Source organism: Budorcas taxicolor, chromosome 7 (genome assembly GCF_023091745.1).
Source record: "Budorcas taxicolor isolate Tak-1 chromosome 7, Takin1.1, whole genome shotgun sequence".
In the NCBI taxonomy this organism is placed as follows: Eukaryota; Metazoa; Chordata; class Mammalia; order Artiodactyla; family Bovidae; genus Budorcas; species Budorcas taxicolor.
In genome coordinates, this window is record NC_068916.1 from 4,990,639 (window position 1) to 5,005,100 (window position 14,462).

The 14,462-nt window shown below is 56.4% G+C and overlaps 1 protein-coding gene across 1 annotated transcript in view; it reads left to right on the top strand.

The window, feature by feature from the left end:
• Positions 1 to 426: 426 nt before the first annotated feature.
• WNT9A (Wnt family member 9A) overlaps positions 427 to 14,462 on the top strand; it is a 29,981-nt gene continuing 15,945 nt past the window's right edge. The window contains exon 1 of the mRNA XM_052643673.1: positions 427 to 521. Coding sequence (XP_052499633.1) covers positions 427 to 521 — 95 coding nt within the window. The remainder of the gene's footprint in view (positions 522 to 14,462) is intronic.

The window sequence follows — 14,462 nt, forward strand, 5'->3', positions numbered from 1 at the left end:
TCCCACCCGGCTAGCCGCGCAGCGCCAGCCTCGCCGTCTTGCCCCAGGCCACCAACCCTCCGACTTGGCTCCACCCACGCCCACAGCCGCTCGCGGGCTCGCTCCCTTCCCCGGGCCCCCGCCGCGCTCCCGCCCCTTCCGGCCGCGCCGGCTCCCACCCGCCCCTCGCGTGCCCCGCTTCCCACGCGCGAGGCGCGCCCTGAGACCCGCGCGGCCCGGAGGCAGCAGGGCCGGGCTGCGCGCGGGCTCGCATTTCGGCCCGCCCCCGGCGCCGGCGTGACCCCTCCCCGGGCGCGGGCGGGGCCGGGCCAGCTGGCCGGCGCCCCGCCCCCGGCCTGGCGCTCCGGGCGCTATAAGAGGGCGGCGGCCGCGGGGCGCCCAGCGCGGGGCCGGGCGCGCGATGGTCAGCCGCCGCGGCGCGGCAAGATGCTGGATGGGCCCCTGCTGGCGCGCTGGCTGGCCGCGGCCTTCGCGCTGACGCTGCTGCTCGCCGCGCTGCGCCCCTCGGCCGCCTACTTCGGGTAGGTGCCTCGGCGGCCCGGCGGGCGGGGCGGGCGGGCCGGGCCCGAGGCCGGCGCGGGCGCGAGGGCGGGGGCGATCCAGGTGCGCGGGGCGCGGTGCCCGGGCTAGCGAGGGGCGCCGGGTTGCCTGGAGCTGTTTGTTTGCGGCGCCCGCGTCGCTGGGTTCGGGAGTCGGTGTCCCTGTGGCACGGCTCACGGAGAGGGGCCGGCGTGCCCGGCTGGCTGGCGTGAGGCCCCGGTCCTTCGTGACCCCGGAGCCGTAGTCCCTGTGGCCGTGCGCGAGGCTCCCTGCAGCTGCGGGACCAAGCTCTGGTTATCGGCTGCCTTTGGCTGGGATTTCTAGCCAAACGTCTGGAGCCTCCCTGGCCCCTGCACACCCACCCCCCTTGCAGTTTCCCCCTCCTTTCTCTCTCCGAGAAGTTAATTTAACAACAACAAAAAAATACGTACAAAATCCAGATGTTCCTTGCACTGAGCCCCAGAGGGGGAAAAACTCCAGGCTGGAGGAATTTTATTTTTCTTGCGCTTTGCTTCTGACGTTCGCTCGGGCCGCGACCCGCGGGAGCGCGTCTGTGGGACCTCTCTGGTGCGCCGGGCCCGGGCGGGCTGTGAATGCTGCCTCCAGCCGCCTCCCGGGTCGCTGCCCCGCGCGCTTCTCCGCAGCAGCAGTTTTCGTGGTTTTGGCTCGTCTCTCCCCATCGTTCTTTCCTGCCCTTCCTGGTTCCTCGCTCCCAGATCTGGGATGTCCTGCCAGGCGAGCTCTGGGGACCCTCGCTGTACTCTGCAGATGGGCCCCCGAGGTTTGTGTGGCATCGTGTAGGCAGCCCTCCGGCTCTCCCCAGCCGCCCCGCCTCCTGCCCCCGTGCCACTCCTGGAGCGGAGGCCACCCTCGAGTCCCGCCCAGACCCCGTCCGGGGTGCCTTATGCCCGTTCCGGGCTGCCGCCCTGCGCCCGTTGTCACCTGTTCCCTCTCCCGTGGACCAGGCGCGGCGCGCAGCGGCCTGGCCGGCAGAGGGCCCCGTTGGTCCAGAAATGTGGCATTGCCAGGGCGGGGAGAGGCAGACTGGGCGAGAAGCCCTGCAGGTGTATCCTGTTCTCAAAGAAAATAAAATATTTTCATGGGAAACTTTCCCTTTGTGTTTTTCTCCCCGCGCCCACTTCTCCTGTTCCCTTCCCCTGGGTTGTCTCCCAGGATCAGCTCCTTGTCTTCTTACCCTGGAGACCCCACCCCGAAGCCAGGGCTGTGGCTGTGAGTTTGGCCTGCCTGGGGCTCAGGCTGTGCAGAGGCTGGCACGCCCCTGCATGCCATCTGTGCAGCCTTTGCCTCACCCTCTCGGGCAGAGGGAGGGTCAGAGGCTGGCTGTCTGGCTGCAGGTCCGCGGTGAGTCACGATGGCCTGTCAGCCAGCTGTGCCTTTGCGCTGTCCAGGCGCTGCCGTGGGTCTGCTCACCAGGCTCCAGACACACCCTGGGCTCGTCTGCGCCACTCTGTGCTCTGTGCGGAGTCCGTGCTGCCCGCTTTTACTCTCCGGGAAGGTCGGATCCACAGAGTGGTTTTCAGGGTCCTGGCTCCCATCCTTCACCCCCACCCCTGCAGCATCTCTCTTTCTCCCTGTTTTCTCTGCGCTTTGTACCTCCAGGGACGTCTCCTTGGCTCCCTTGAAGAGAATAACCCCCAGGGGCTGTGTGGCAAGTTGAGAGGGCTTGGCGCCCCTGCGGCTTCTCCAGCTAGCCCTTTTGGCCCTGCTTTTAAATCCCAGAGGTCACCTCAAGTGGGCTTCTCAAGTCCTGCCCCGTGGAAGACTGCCCCAGAGGAAGAGGCTGTGCTTGCTCTGCTGGAGGGCACTTCCCCTCTGTCTCCTCCACACCAGGCAAGAGAGACAAGACAGCTTGGTGGACGAAAGTCCTGGAGGGGTGGCAGGCTCCGTGCCAGCTGAGCAAGCAAAGGAGGGAAGGGACCTGGTGCTGGAGTCCACTCAGGATAGCACAGGGCATAAAGACCCAGCCTCCGGCCGGCAGTGAGCGGCTGAACCTGGGTCTGGGGCTTTTTCTCCTGGCCTAGTAAAGGGACAGGAGCCAGAGGGTAGGGGGAGGAGGAGATGGCCCAAGGCAGGCAGGGCCAGGCAGGGCTGGGCCAGAGCCAGGGGGCCTCCCTGTGCCTTGTGCTGGGGCTCCCCTCCCCACCCCGAGTACGGAGGGAACCGGGGAAGGAGCTGGGATCCAGCCCTCCTCTCCCTTCCCCCACTCTGAAAGCTCTGCCTGGCACAGAGGCGCACAGGCAGGGCAGCTCCAGTTACAGCCCAGAAACCCGGAGAGGCTGGCCCGGGGGAGGATCACGTGGGCGGTGGGAGCCCTCCCTGCCCTGCCCCCCCACCCCCCTCGGCCTGCAACCCAAGCCGCCCTGCCTCTGCTGTCCTCCTCAGCCTCTGGCCATCAGGCTGGGCCCTGCAGGTCATCTGCCTGCCACGGAAAAGGGGCTCCTCTCTCTTCCTGCCAGGCCTGACCCTGCTTTTTGGCGTGATTAGCAGGTGGTGTTTCCATCTGATTCTCCTGGGGCTACCGAGATGTCTGTGCTCTGGGGGCCTAGACAGCTTGGCCTGATGCCCTCTTGGAAGGAAGTGGAGCCTGGCTCTAAGCAGGAAGAGGCTGTCCCAAGGGCTTGCGGCAAGTTTGAGATATAAACTTGGACACCCCTCCTTGCCACCAACGACCTCCCCCCCTTCCCCCTGCCGCCCTGTCCCACTCCATAGATCTGGGTGGGCTCTCCGGTACTCAGCTTCTCTCTAGGTGTTATCCTCAGGTGAGAATATGGAGGTAAAGGGTGGGTCATGTATGCTGAAAGCTGCTCAGGAAGGGATGCCCCAGACCCTGGGGCAAGCTACCCTTGTGCTTCTCTGAGCCTGGAGTTAGGGACTGGGGCTGGGATTTGGGGATCTGTGCCAGCCAAAGCATGGCCTGGGCTCCCTGGCACTTTACTGCCATTTTCTTAGAGGTCCCATGTGCTGAGGCAGCCCCCAGCAGAGGCCCCTAGGGAAGCTGCGAGACAGGCATCCAGCAGCTGCCCAGGCGAGTGGAGGCCTGAGGCTTCCAAGGAGATTAATCTTCAGAAGAAGCAAGAAGGGGCACAGTGAGCACTGAGGCTCTTCCAGGTGTTGGCCTCAGCACTCCACGTTACACTGGAAGCATTTGCAGGTTACCGAAGGGGAGCAGGGCACTGCTGTGAGGTCTGTGGGTTTGTCCCAACTTTCTGCTCCAGGCAGCCTGGAGGCCTGCATGCGTGAGGCAGCACAGGCATGCCATTGAGGGCTTCCCTAGTCTATGAGAGGTGCTGGCAGTCAATTTAATTGGCAGCTGAGGTGCTCTGGACTGTTGCGAATGGGGGGCGAGTGCTTTTTGTTATTGAGATGTAACTCACACCCTCTCTATTAGTTGATGCGTACAGTTCAGTGGTCTTTAATACATCCACAAGGCTGTGCAACCAGCACAGCTCTCTAATTCCAGAACATTTTCATCACCCCAGAAACTTTATATCCCCCTCCCCCTCCCCCAGCCCCTGGCAACCGCTAATCCACTTTCTGTTTCTGTGGATTTGCCTGTTCTGGACATTTCATATAAACGGAATCATACCGTATGTGGCTTTTCGCATCTGGCTTTTTTCACTGAGCATACTGTTTCCAAGGTTTATTCACATTTGTAGGATGATTCAGTGTATCGTTCTTTTTTGTGACTAAATAATATTCGACTGGATGGGCATGTGACAGCTCTCTTCCATCTATTCATCTGTTGATAGGTACTTGGGTAGTTTCAACTTTTTGGGTGTTGTGGATAATGCTTCCGTGAAAATTGGTTTACAGTTGTTTTTTTTTTTTTTTTTTTGGTGGACGTATGTTTTCAGTTTTCCTGGGTATATACCTAAAAGTAGAATTGTTGGATCATATAGTAATGCTGTGTTTAACTTTTTGAGGACCCACCAAACTCTTTTTTCGATAGCGTCATTTTGCATTCCCACCAGTAAGAGGGAGGGTTCCAATTTCTCCATATCCTCGCCAATGCTTCTCTGATTTAAAAGAAACATTTTTTTTTTTTTTTTAAAATTCTGACCATCCTGATAGACTTGAGGTAGTATCTCATTGTAGTTTTCATTCACATTTTCCTGATGACTGGCTTCCACAGTGTTTCAGAAGGTAAAGAATCTGCCTGCAATGCCGGAGACCCAGGTTCAATTCCTGGGTTGGGAAGATCCCCTGGAGTAAGGGAATGGCTACTTACTCCAGTACTCTTGCCTGGAGAATTCCATGGACAGAGGAGCCTGGCGGGCTATAGTCCATGGGGTTGCAAAGAGTCAGTCATGACTGAGTGACTAACACTTCCCTGATAGCTTGTGATATTGAGCACCTTTTCACATGCATAGCAGCTATTTGCAGTGTCTACTTTGGGGAAATGTCTCTTCAGCTTCCTTGCCTAACTTTTAGCACCGTTGTTTGTCTTTCTGTCGGGACGTGAGAGCTCTTTCAATGCTCTAGGTCTCCTCTTGGATTGAGGAGAGCCTGTTTTCTTGACCTGTGAACCAGCACGCTGCCTCTCACCCTATAAAGGGTCTGCATCCGTGGACCGTCCCTGCTTGGCCCCGGTGGACTGTGTGGGCTGGGGTGAAGGTTCCCTTGCTGGGGTCTGCTCTGGGATTAGGGCTTTGCCGCAGACTGGGGCTAGCTGGGGGCCCTGGCACTGTGCTTAGGGGCTGCTGTTGTGGGGTGGGGGTGGCCTCTCAGTGTGGGCCTGGGAGGTTCAGCCTCCTCTGCTGCTCTGAATGCTGAGCGTTGGGTTCAACTTGGGGTCCTATGTGGCCGCATGCCTGCTGGCTGCTTCAAGGAGAGGCTTCTAGCTGGTCCCTGGAGTAGAAAGAAGGAGAGAAGGTTTCCAGGGCAGGAGGAGCCTGCCTGACGGTAGAATGACGAGGCTGTATGGTGAACCAGTGAGTGGGCAGCGGGTAAGACAGAGACCTGCTGGGATAATGAAACAGCCCTCGTGGGGGCTGGGGGGGGGGCGTCTGTGTGGGGGGGCTCGGGAGACCCAGAGTCCACAGGGGTTATAGGGGGGCTGGCAGAGTGAGAGGTGTCCCAGGTGATTCCTTGGCCAGGAGTGGTGGTGCTGTAAGGTAAGTAGGAATTCAGGGAGTCACGGGGGCTTGGGTGGCAGGGCTGGTGCTACCCACAAGAGACCCACCTCAGGACAGACACGCCCAAAGAAGGCCGCCAGGCAGATGGCCTCTGGGGGAGAGACCACGGGGAGCAGTGTGCTTCAGAGGGTCAGGAGAGAGTTGGCTCCACTGTGAGCTGAGGCTCAGGCGATGGGGCTCTGTCCACAGGGTCCAGGGCAGCTGAGGGGCTGGCAGAGAGATTGCCTGTGCCCCGTGGAAGTCGCCCTGTGGGTTACTTGAAGCATTCTAGATCTGTTCTGGGACTGAGGAGAACCTGTTTTCTTGACCTGTGAGGCAGCATGCTGTCTCTCATCCTTTCATAAAGGAGCTCTTACAACTCAACAGGTAAACAAACAACTGAGCCAAAAATTAGGCAAAGAAACAGAATAGACATTTCCCCCAAAGAAGGCATTACAAATAGCCAGGACAGCGGGTGATGAGGGCTGGGGGTGGAGGCAGCAGGCTGCTGGAAGGGCCTGGCGATGTGGGGAGGGCTTCCAGGGACAGGAGCGGACGGGGATGTGGTGGACGGGCCGGGCTTCCTGCCTGCAGAGGAAGGGAGATTCTTTCTGGACTTGTGGTCTTGGACCTCTGTGGCCAGCAGAGGGACCAAGGCGTTCCAGTTCCCCAGCCTTCGGGTGCAGGGCGGACATGAGGAGGCAGGTGGGAAGAGCAGGTGGGGGCGGCCGAGGGGTCTCTTGGTGGGCTGACTGCCTGTTGTCTCTCTCGTCTCCAGAGACCTCCTTCTCCTGCCCAGTCTGCTCTGGGGGGTCTGTGGACTCCCAAACCATTGGCCCCTGCCTCCCTCACTGTCCCCTTCTGTAGGCTTGTGGGGGCTCCACCCTGGCCCCCTAACACAGAGGCAGGTGGGAGCATCAGGGCAGGCCTGGGCCTCGGGGCTAGGAACCCATGTGCGCTGGCGGAGGGGTCCAAAGCCTCCCGGTGGGGCCTGAGGTGAGGAGGAAGCCGCCGCCATCTGGCTCCCCTCAGCTGTGTGAGCAGGTGTCCCACCACAGCCGGCGGCCGTCTGGACGGGAGGACAGCTGGCCTAATCTCACCCTGTCCTTGCTGCTGTGGTCGAGGACCTGAGTCCTGGGCCACGGCACTAGCATGATCCTGCCCAGCTCCCAGGGTGGCCCCAGACTGAGGCTGGTGCCCACCGCCCACCCCAGGGGCCTTGTGGTATCAAGGACAATAGAAACGTGTGGGTATTTTTTCTCCTGGAAAAGCATGCATGCACACGATTCCTCCTGGGGGGCCGTGGGCCCTGAATTTGGGTCGGAGCGATAAGCTGATAAGGGGCCTGGCTTGGCTTTCCTGGCTGCAGAAATGTGGCACCTGTCAGCAGGGCGGCACACAGTCCTCTTAATCCCAGCCTGGGGGGCACCAGGCTCCCATTGTGGATTGTCCCAGTGGTAGGGGTGCCCCTGCCGTGCCCACCCTGGCGGAGCAGGCTGCAGGAGGTTTCAGAGGAGGCGCAGTTGTTGGGGAAGTGAGTGCGGCCAGGTCCCTGCCTCCTGGGTGGGGAGCAGGACTGTCCTCCCAGGCCTGCCCATCCTCCAGGGTTGCCTCAGCTGTTGCCTCTTTCAGGAAGCCACAGGACAGCCCAGCAGTATCACCCTTTACCTGTGGTGTAGGTCCCTTGTGGTGTCTTCTCCAAACTTCACTGGGCTGGCTCTTCTAAGTCCTGTGGGGGAGCCTGTGTCTCTTCCGCTTCCTGTCTCTGCACCCAGGAGTCTGGGGTGGGGTCTGAGGTGCTCGTTCACCAGGTGGCCTGGCTCTCTGCTCACCCGACCTCCACCACGCCGTACCCATCCTTGCTGGCTGGACCACTACACCTTCCAGTACGCGGGTGGTGGGCTGGGTGTCGTAGACTTGAGGCACTGGGTCCTGAACGTTGGACAGAGGCTCTGTGGGCCATGTTGCTGTGGGTGCTGTGCTGAGGGCAGAGGGCTCTGTTGCAGCTTCCAGGGTTGGGGAGGTGGGGGCATGTGGTTGCCCAGGTTTCATAGCAGGTCTGAGCAGGCATGTGGAGTGGGGCTTGGTAGCACGGTCTGGGTGATGACCAGCCTGTTTTCCTGCCGGGCTAATGATTAAGGGACATTCGTGGGCTGGGCCAGGGTCTCCAGAGGAGGACAGCCCCACTCTGGACAGTGTCGACCTGGGTGGTTTGCTGGCCATCTGGCTCCGTGACCTGCAGGCTCAGTCCGCCATGCTTCCCTGCTCCTCCCAGTGAGGTTCCTGGCTGGCCTGGCGCCCCTAGCCACAGGAGGAAACCCGGCCGCCCAGCTGGCAGGCCCTGTACCTCGAGACCAGCAGCCGGACGAGGGAATGGAAAAAGGCAAGCCTCAAGCTGCGTTTGTTTTTCTTAGCGATACCTGAGGTAGACGTGGCCAGGGAAGTGGTCTGGCCCGGGAGCAGAGGCCGCCAGGGGCTCCCAGACCAGAGCACAGCAGCCTGGCTTCCTCTGGGACAGAGCAAGCAGCGGCGGCTGCCCCAGGCCCCCCCAGGGCGGGGTGTTGATGACGGCTGTCCCAGCGTCCTTCCTTTGTGTCTGGCGTGGTGCTGGGCCCCCGGGAGGCCAGCTCCGGGAAGGAACCCGGTCATCACGTCGATGCTGGGAATGGCGGGGTGGGGGTGCCCTGCGATTCTCCAAGCACCTGCCTCGAGTCTCCCCTGTGCTTTGTGGCAACCCCAGCGCGAGTCCACAGCCGCCTCTGAGGCCTGGGGATGTGGTGAGCAGGACACGGAGGTGGGCTGGCCCCTCGAGTCCCTGCGTGAAGCCACTGTAGCCCGTCTTCTCCTTGCGGCAGGCAGTGAGTCCGGGGGATTGCAGCAGCCGTGGTCGCTCTGCTGGGGGCCGCTCTCCAGTGTGGGCTCCATCATCCTAGTCTGGAAAGGGCACAGGTATCTGGTGACCCTTAGAGGCTGGGGGGGGGGGGGGGTCTGTCCCATGAGTTCTGCTCACTTCAGGAGCCAAGTGTGAGTGGGGGCGTTTCTGTGAGGCTGGTGGGTGGTGCTCCAGGTCCCAGGTAGCTGAGTGTGCCGAGCTCTGGGTCTGCCAGCCGACTCCCAGCGGGGCCAGGCAGTTCCCTGGAGTAGCCGGTTGGGGATGGCGCTAGGGACCGACCAAGAACTCTTTGTGCCCTGGAATGCTAGGGCCCCCTGCGATGGGGAGATCGGAGCCTGACAGAGGTGACAGCCATCCTGGACACGAAGTCCCTGTCATAGTGTGGCCTGTATACAGCAGGCTTCCCTCCCGCGCTGCTCACCCTTATCCCTTAGCAGGGCATCAAGTGAGGGTGGCGCTCTCGGGGACCCTGGGCTCTGGTGGGGTCTGTGTTCACCCCCACGTGCTTGGGTGGGAGGCGGCAGGCCACGGGTAGATGGAGGGTTAATCTCAGAACCGGTTCTCAGCACTGGAATTTGTTTTGAATTTGATTCACACAGAAATTAAATGCTGTCTGGTGGGGCTGAGGTTTCCTTGGCAGGGCGCTGTGGCTTCTAGAACTCTGGCCTGCTCTCCTTCCGTCCGCCCAGCCCAGGGTCTAAGCTCCCCCATGCCCCAGGAGCTAGGTTTGCGGGCAGGGTGGCCCTTGGGATGGCTGGGCCTGTTGGCAGGAGGAAAGGCAATCAAAATCTGTGCCCCCCCCACCCAGCCATGAGTGGGCAGGAGTGAGGTGTTCTAGGGGGTGAGTGGTGTAGGACCAGGGTGGCCCCAGTGCCTGCATGGGCCGAACCTGCACACCCCCTCTTCCATCGGTGCCCATCCTGCCACCTGGCTGCCCTGGAGGGCAGATGTGAGGACGTGTGACTGGTGGGGTGCTCAGAGGGGCTGGCCTGGTAGTCCCCAGGGCATAGTCTGGCATGACAGCCTCAGGCCTGGTCCAGAGAGTGTTGGGCATCCCCAGCTTGGCTCTGTCTGTTCTGGGTTCTTTCCTGCTCCCCCAGGGCTGGAGTGGGGGTCTCTGCAGAGCTGGTTGGGATTGGAGGGTGGGCCCTCAGCAATGTGGGACCTAGTCCAGGATGATCTGGTCTCAAGATCCTTACCTTGATTACTTCCACAAAGACGCTTATTCCAAATAAGGCACATTCTGAAGTTTCAGGTGGGTGTGAATTTTGGGCACCTTTATCCTCTGCTTCAGGTTATTCCTACAGACAGTTCCCGAATATGGTGACCAGCATATGGACAGAGGTAACTTGGTGTGCGAGGAAGTGCAGCCAGGGCCGCGCAGAGTTGATGGCAGCAGACCAGTAGACAGAGCGCCCCACACTGAATAAAACAATTCTCACTGTGCTTTCAGGAGCAAGATGAGCTAGGGAACCTGTAAGGGATGAGAAGCCACAAAAACTGACCCAGCAAGTTTGGGAAAACCAAAGAGAACTGGGGGAAATTTTAAGTAATAGACTGATTTGAAAGCAGGTTAGAAACAGTTGAAGAGAATTAGAAAATTGTAAGATAGGTCAAGAGGAATTACACAGAGTGTGGCATGGGAAGGCAGGTATGTGGCAACAGAGGATGAGAAACCTAGGGACACGGTGAGGAGGTCCTGCTCGCTCCAGCAGAGGCCCAGAGGTAGAGGAGAAGGGGAAATTGACAGGGTGAGGTCTGGAGAGAATGGCTGAAAATTTCCCAAAACTGATCAGAACGATTAAGAAGATTCAAGAGGCCCAGTGTCTTTCTAAGCAGGAAAAAAAAAAAAAAAAATCATGCCATAACATAACAGATTGCAACTGCAAACAACGAAAGCAGTCTCCAAAAACAAAATATAGATCACCTCCCAAGGATTATCAGGCTGACAGCTGACTTCAGAACTGAGAGCAAAACCAGAAGACGGTGGGACCGTCCACTCGGTGCGTGAAAAGAAAATGACTGCCAGCCAAGAACTCCACACTCGGTGAAGATTACTGTAAAATGACGGTGAAATAGAGACATTTTCAGGCAAATTGAGAGTTGCTCTGAAGGAAACATTGACGGTGGAACATGACCCTGCATGTTCCAGACATAGACAGGAATGAAGAGCAAAGAGAAAGTCAAAAAGAGGGAAGGGATAAGGGAGCATTGAACAGCTTCCTGTTGGGTCCGGAATGTAGAACTAACATCCCCAACAGCATATAATTCCAGGGAGTCAACAAGATTGACTCAGGGCTCATGTTACTGAGAAGGGGACAGTCCTGACCAACATGGAACATGGGTAACTTACAGACTCAAGTTGTAATTTTGAGGGTAACCATGAAAATAATGGAAATATGACTTCAGGTTAACAGAAGGAAAAGCAGGGTAATAAAAATAACCCAAAAGAAGGCGAGAGAGGAGGTAAAAAGGAATGGAAGAGGCATGGCCCGCAGAAAGGATAAACAGACCCCAGGACCCCAGTGGGTGAAATGCTTCAGGCATAAGGCTGAGGTGAGGTATTGTGGGATCTGGATAAGGGATACATGATGTCAGGGTAGGGAACATAAGAGGATGGGGGAGAACGCACCAGCTTAATGGGCCGTAAGGGAAAGAGGGAAATGAGAGAGAGAAGAATGCGCTGTGACTCAGGCTCAGCACAGTGATCTCAGCTTGGTCACTGGAAGGGCTGCATCAGGCTAGTCTGGTGACCTGAAACTACCATACTGGTAAGTTAAATGCATATTTTAGAAGTGGAAAGACACTTGACTCAGCAAGTGCCCATCACCAAAGTGAGGGAAAAAAAGGTAAATTGAGAGAAAATTAAAGTAGTGCAGAAATTGACCAACAAATGTGCACTGCAGATGAACAGATCCCTTTTTAGGATGAAGGTCTCAGAAGCATCTGAGGAGACTAACCCAGTGAAGCGGAGGCTCAGAGTGCTCGGGTCTGGCGACGGGAACATTATCACGGATTCTGCAAGCAAAAACAAGGGAATGTAATGAGCAGTTCCATGCTGGTAAATACGCAAATGCAGAGGAAATGGAGAAAACAAAAAGAGAAACAGAAACAGAGTCAAGATTTTAAAATATTGACTAATGTTATAGTAAGCAAAAAAATTGGGTCATTGGGATTGGAGAACAAGCTGACTGTTCCTCAAACGATTAAACCTGGAATTGCTCTATGACCCTGCAGTTCCACTCCTGGGTACATACCCCTGAGAAATGAAGACACGTATTCTTGAGAAGACATGTGCTTGACTGGTCATAATGACATTATGAACAATAGCTAAGAGCGAAGGACTCACAAGTCCATCATTTGAGGAGCAGGAAAATAGAATGTCGTATATCCACACAATGGGAGACTGTTAATGTGCGACAGCATGGATGGGCCTGGAAAACATTGTGATAAGTGAGAGAAGCCAGTCACAAAAGGCCACACATTGTTGATTGCGTTTTCAGGAAACGTCCAGGTCAGGCAGACCACAGAGGCAAGAAGGTAGATTGGTGGTTGCCAGGAGTTGGGAGGGGGGAGAGGGAGTTGATAGCTGAAGAGTACGTTACGCAGTTTCTTCTTTTAAAAAATACTTTTATTATGCGTTTGTTCTTTCGGGCTGAACTGCGTCTTCCTTGCTTTGCATGGGTTTCTGTGGTTGTGGTCAGCAGGGGCTACTCTCGCATTGCCGCGCACGCGGGTCTCATGGCCGCGCACGCGGGTCTCATTGCCTGCATCTCTCCTGTTGCAGAGAACAGGCTGTAGGGCCCTCGAGCTTCAGTATTCGGGGAGCGTCAGCTGAGGTGCTCTATGGCCTGTGGAATCTTCCCGGACCTGGGATTGAACCTGTGTCCTCCGCATTGTAGGAGGATTCCCGGCCACTAGACCACCAGGAAAATCCTATAGAGTTTCTTTTTAAAACAATGAAAATATCCTAAAATTGACATTGTGGTGTTTGCACGTATCTGCAAATGTACTACAAATGTTGAATTGTGTACTTTAAACGGGCAAGTTTTATGGTAGGTGAATTATATCTCAATAAAGCTATTTTTAAAAAGGGGGAAAAAAGAAATTGGATCAGAAAGAAAATCTTTCCACCAAGAAAACATCAACCTGCATGGCTTCATGGGAAGTTTCACCAACCAGTCAAAAGGGCATGATTCTAATCGAACAGAACTCTTCTAGGAAATTAAAAAAAGGACAGCTCTTGCTAAGGCACCAAAACTCAGCAGGAAGAGCATGGGAGAAGAAAATTACAAGCACGGATGCAAATATCCTAGACAAAACATGATTAAGTTACATAGCAATACAGAGAAAGGATAAAACCCATCATGGCCAACTGGGTTTATTCCAAGAATGCTTAATGTCTGACATTAGAGATAGCAATTAGTGAAATTCCTGTTTAACAGATTAAAGGAGAAAAATCACACATCAAAAGATGCAGAGATGACATTTAATAACGTTCAACATCCATTTGTGATTTTTAAAAACACTCATAGCAAAGCAAAAGCAGAAGGGAACTTCTTTAACTTGCTAGAGTGTCCAGAAAAACAGCTGACCTCACGCTTAGTGGTGAAATGGCAGAACCTTCCCTTTTATGATGAAAAGTCAGACAAGGATGCCTGTCATCAGCATTGTCTGAATCTGAATGATGCCAACTGTCTTAACAGACCCTGAAGTGTGGTGGGAGTTGTTTCTCTCGGGCAGCAATCATGTTCTGGCTCTGTGAGGGTGCTGATTCCTGGCCTCTGGCCTCATCGTACAAGCTGTTAGGGTGCTCTTTTGTCCAGAGTGGGGTCTGGGTGGAAGGAACGTGAGTTTGGGCTTGTGGAAGGGAGATGAGCAAGGATGGGGGCCCCACTTTTGGTGGTGCTGCCCAGGATTCTCTCCTTCACGTCATGGCCACACAAGCTGGCAAGGGCGCTGGAGAGCCTGTGCTGGCTGGGGGCTCTGGAGCTGGGGGTCAGGAAGCTGGGCCCCAGAGGGGAGCTGGCAGATTCTGCACAGTTGCGCTGCTGGCCTTAGCCCGCATAGGGAGGCAGGAAGAATCACACAGTAAGAAAACATAATAAAAGTTTCTGCAGACGGCATGATTGTACACAGAGCATCTGAAAATCATCAGAAGTGAATTACAGCACGTAGCAGGGTCACCAAATACTAAATCAGCATAGGGTCAGTTGGATTTTTTAGGTCAGCAACAGAGAAGACTGACTTTTATAAAGATATTTTATTTTTACGCAAATGGTACTGGTGGTGAAGAACCCGCCTGCCAATGCAAGAGACCTGGGTTCGATCCTTGGGTTGGGAAGATCCCTTGGAGGAGGGCATGGCAACCCACTCCAGTATTCTTGCCTGGAGAATCCCACGGAGAGGGGAGCCTGATGGGCTGTAGTTCATAGGGTCGTAAAGAGTTGGACATGATTGAAGCAACTACGCACACACACACTCTGGAAAACAGACTGAGCCTAATACAGGGTCACCCTGTGGGGGGCTGTGAGTCTTCAGATGTCAGTCGGGGAAACTGGAAGACTTCGGAGAGAGTCAGGAAGGAATTCTGAGTAAATGGAGAGAGACTGTTCTCACCAGTGGAGAGTTTCAGAACTGCACGCACAGCAGTCACAACCGTCCCGGCAAACCCTGTCATGTGTGTGCAAATACAGAAGCAACACGTGACCTTGGAGTCTATTGGAAGGTGCTCCTGAAGGAATACCAGTAAAACGTCAGTCTGTGGACAACTAGCCCAGCAGGGGGGAGCCTGGGAATGACCACACGTGAGGCTGCCGTGACGTCACAGAGCAGTGCGGAGACAGGACCTTTAGGACCCTGAGGAAGGGACACTGGCCCCAACAAGTTGTTTT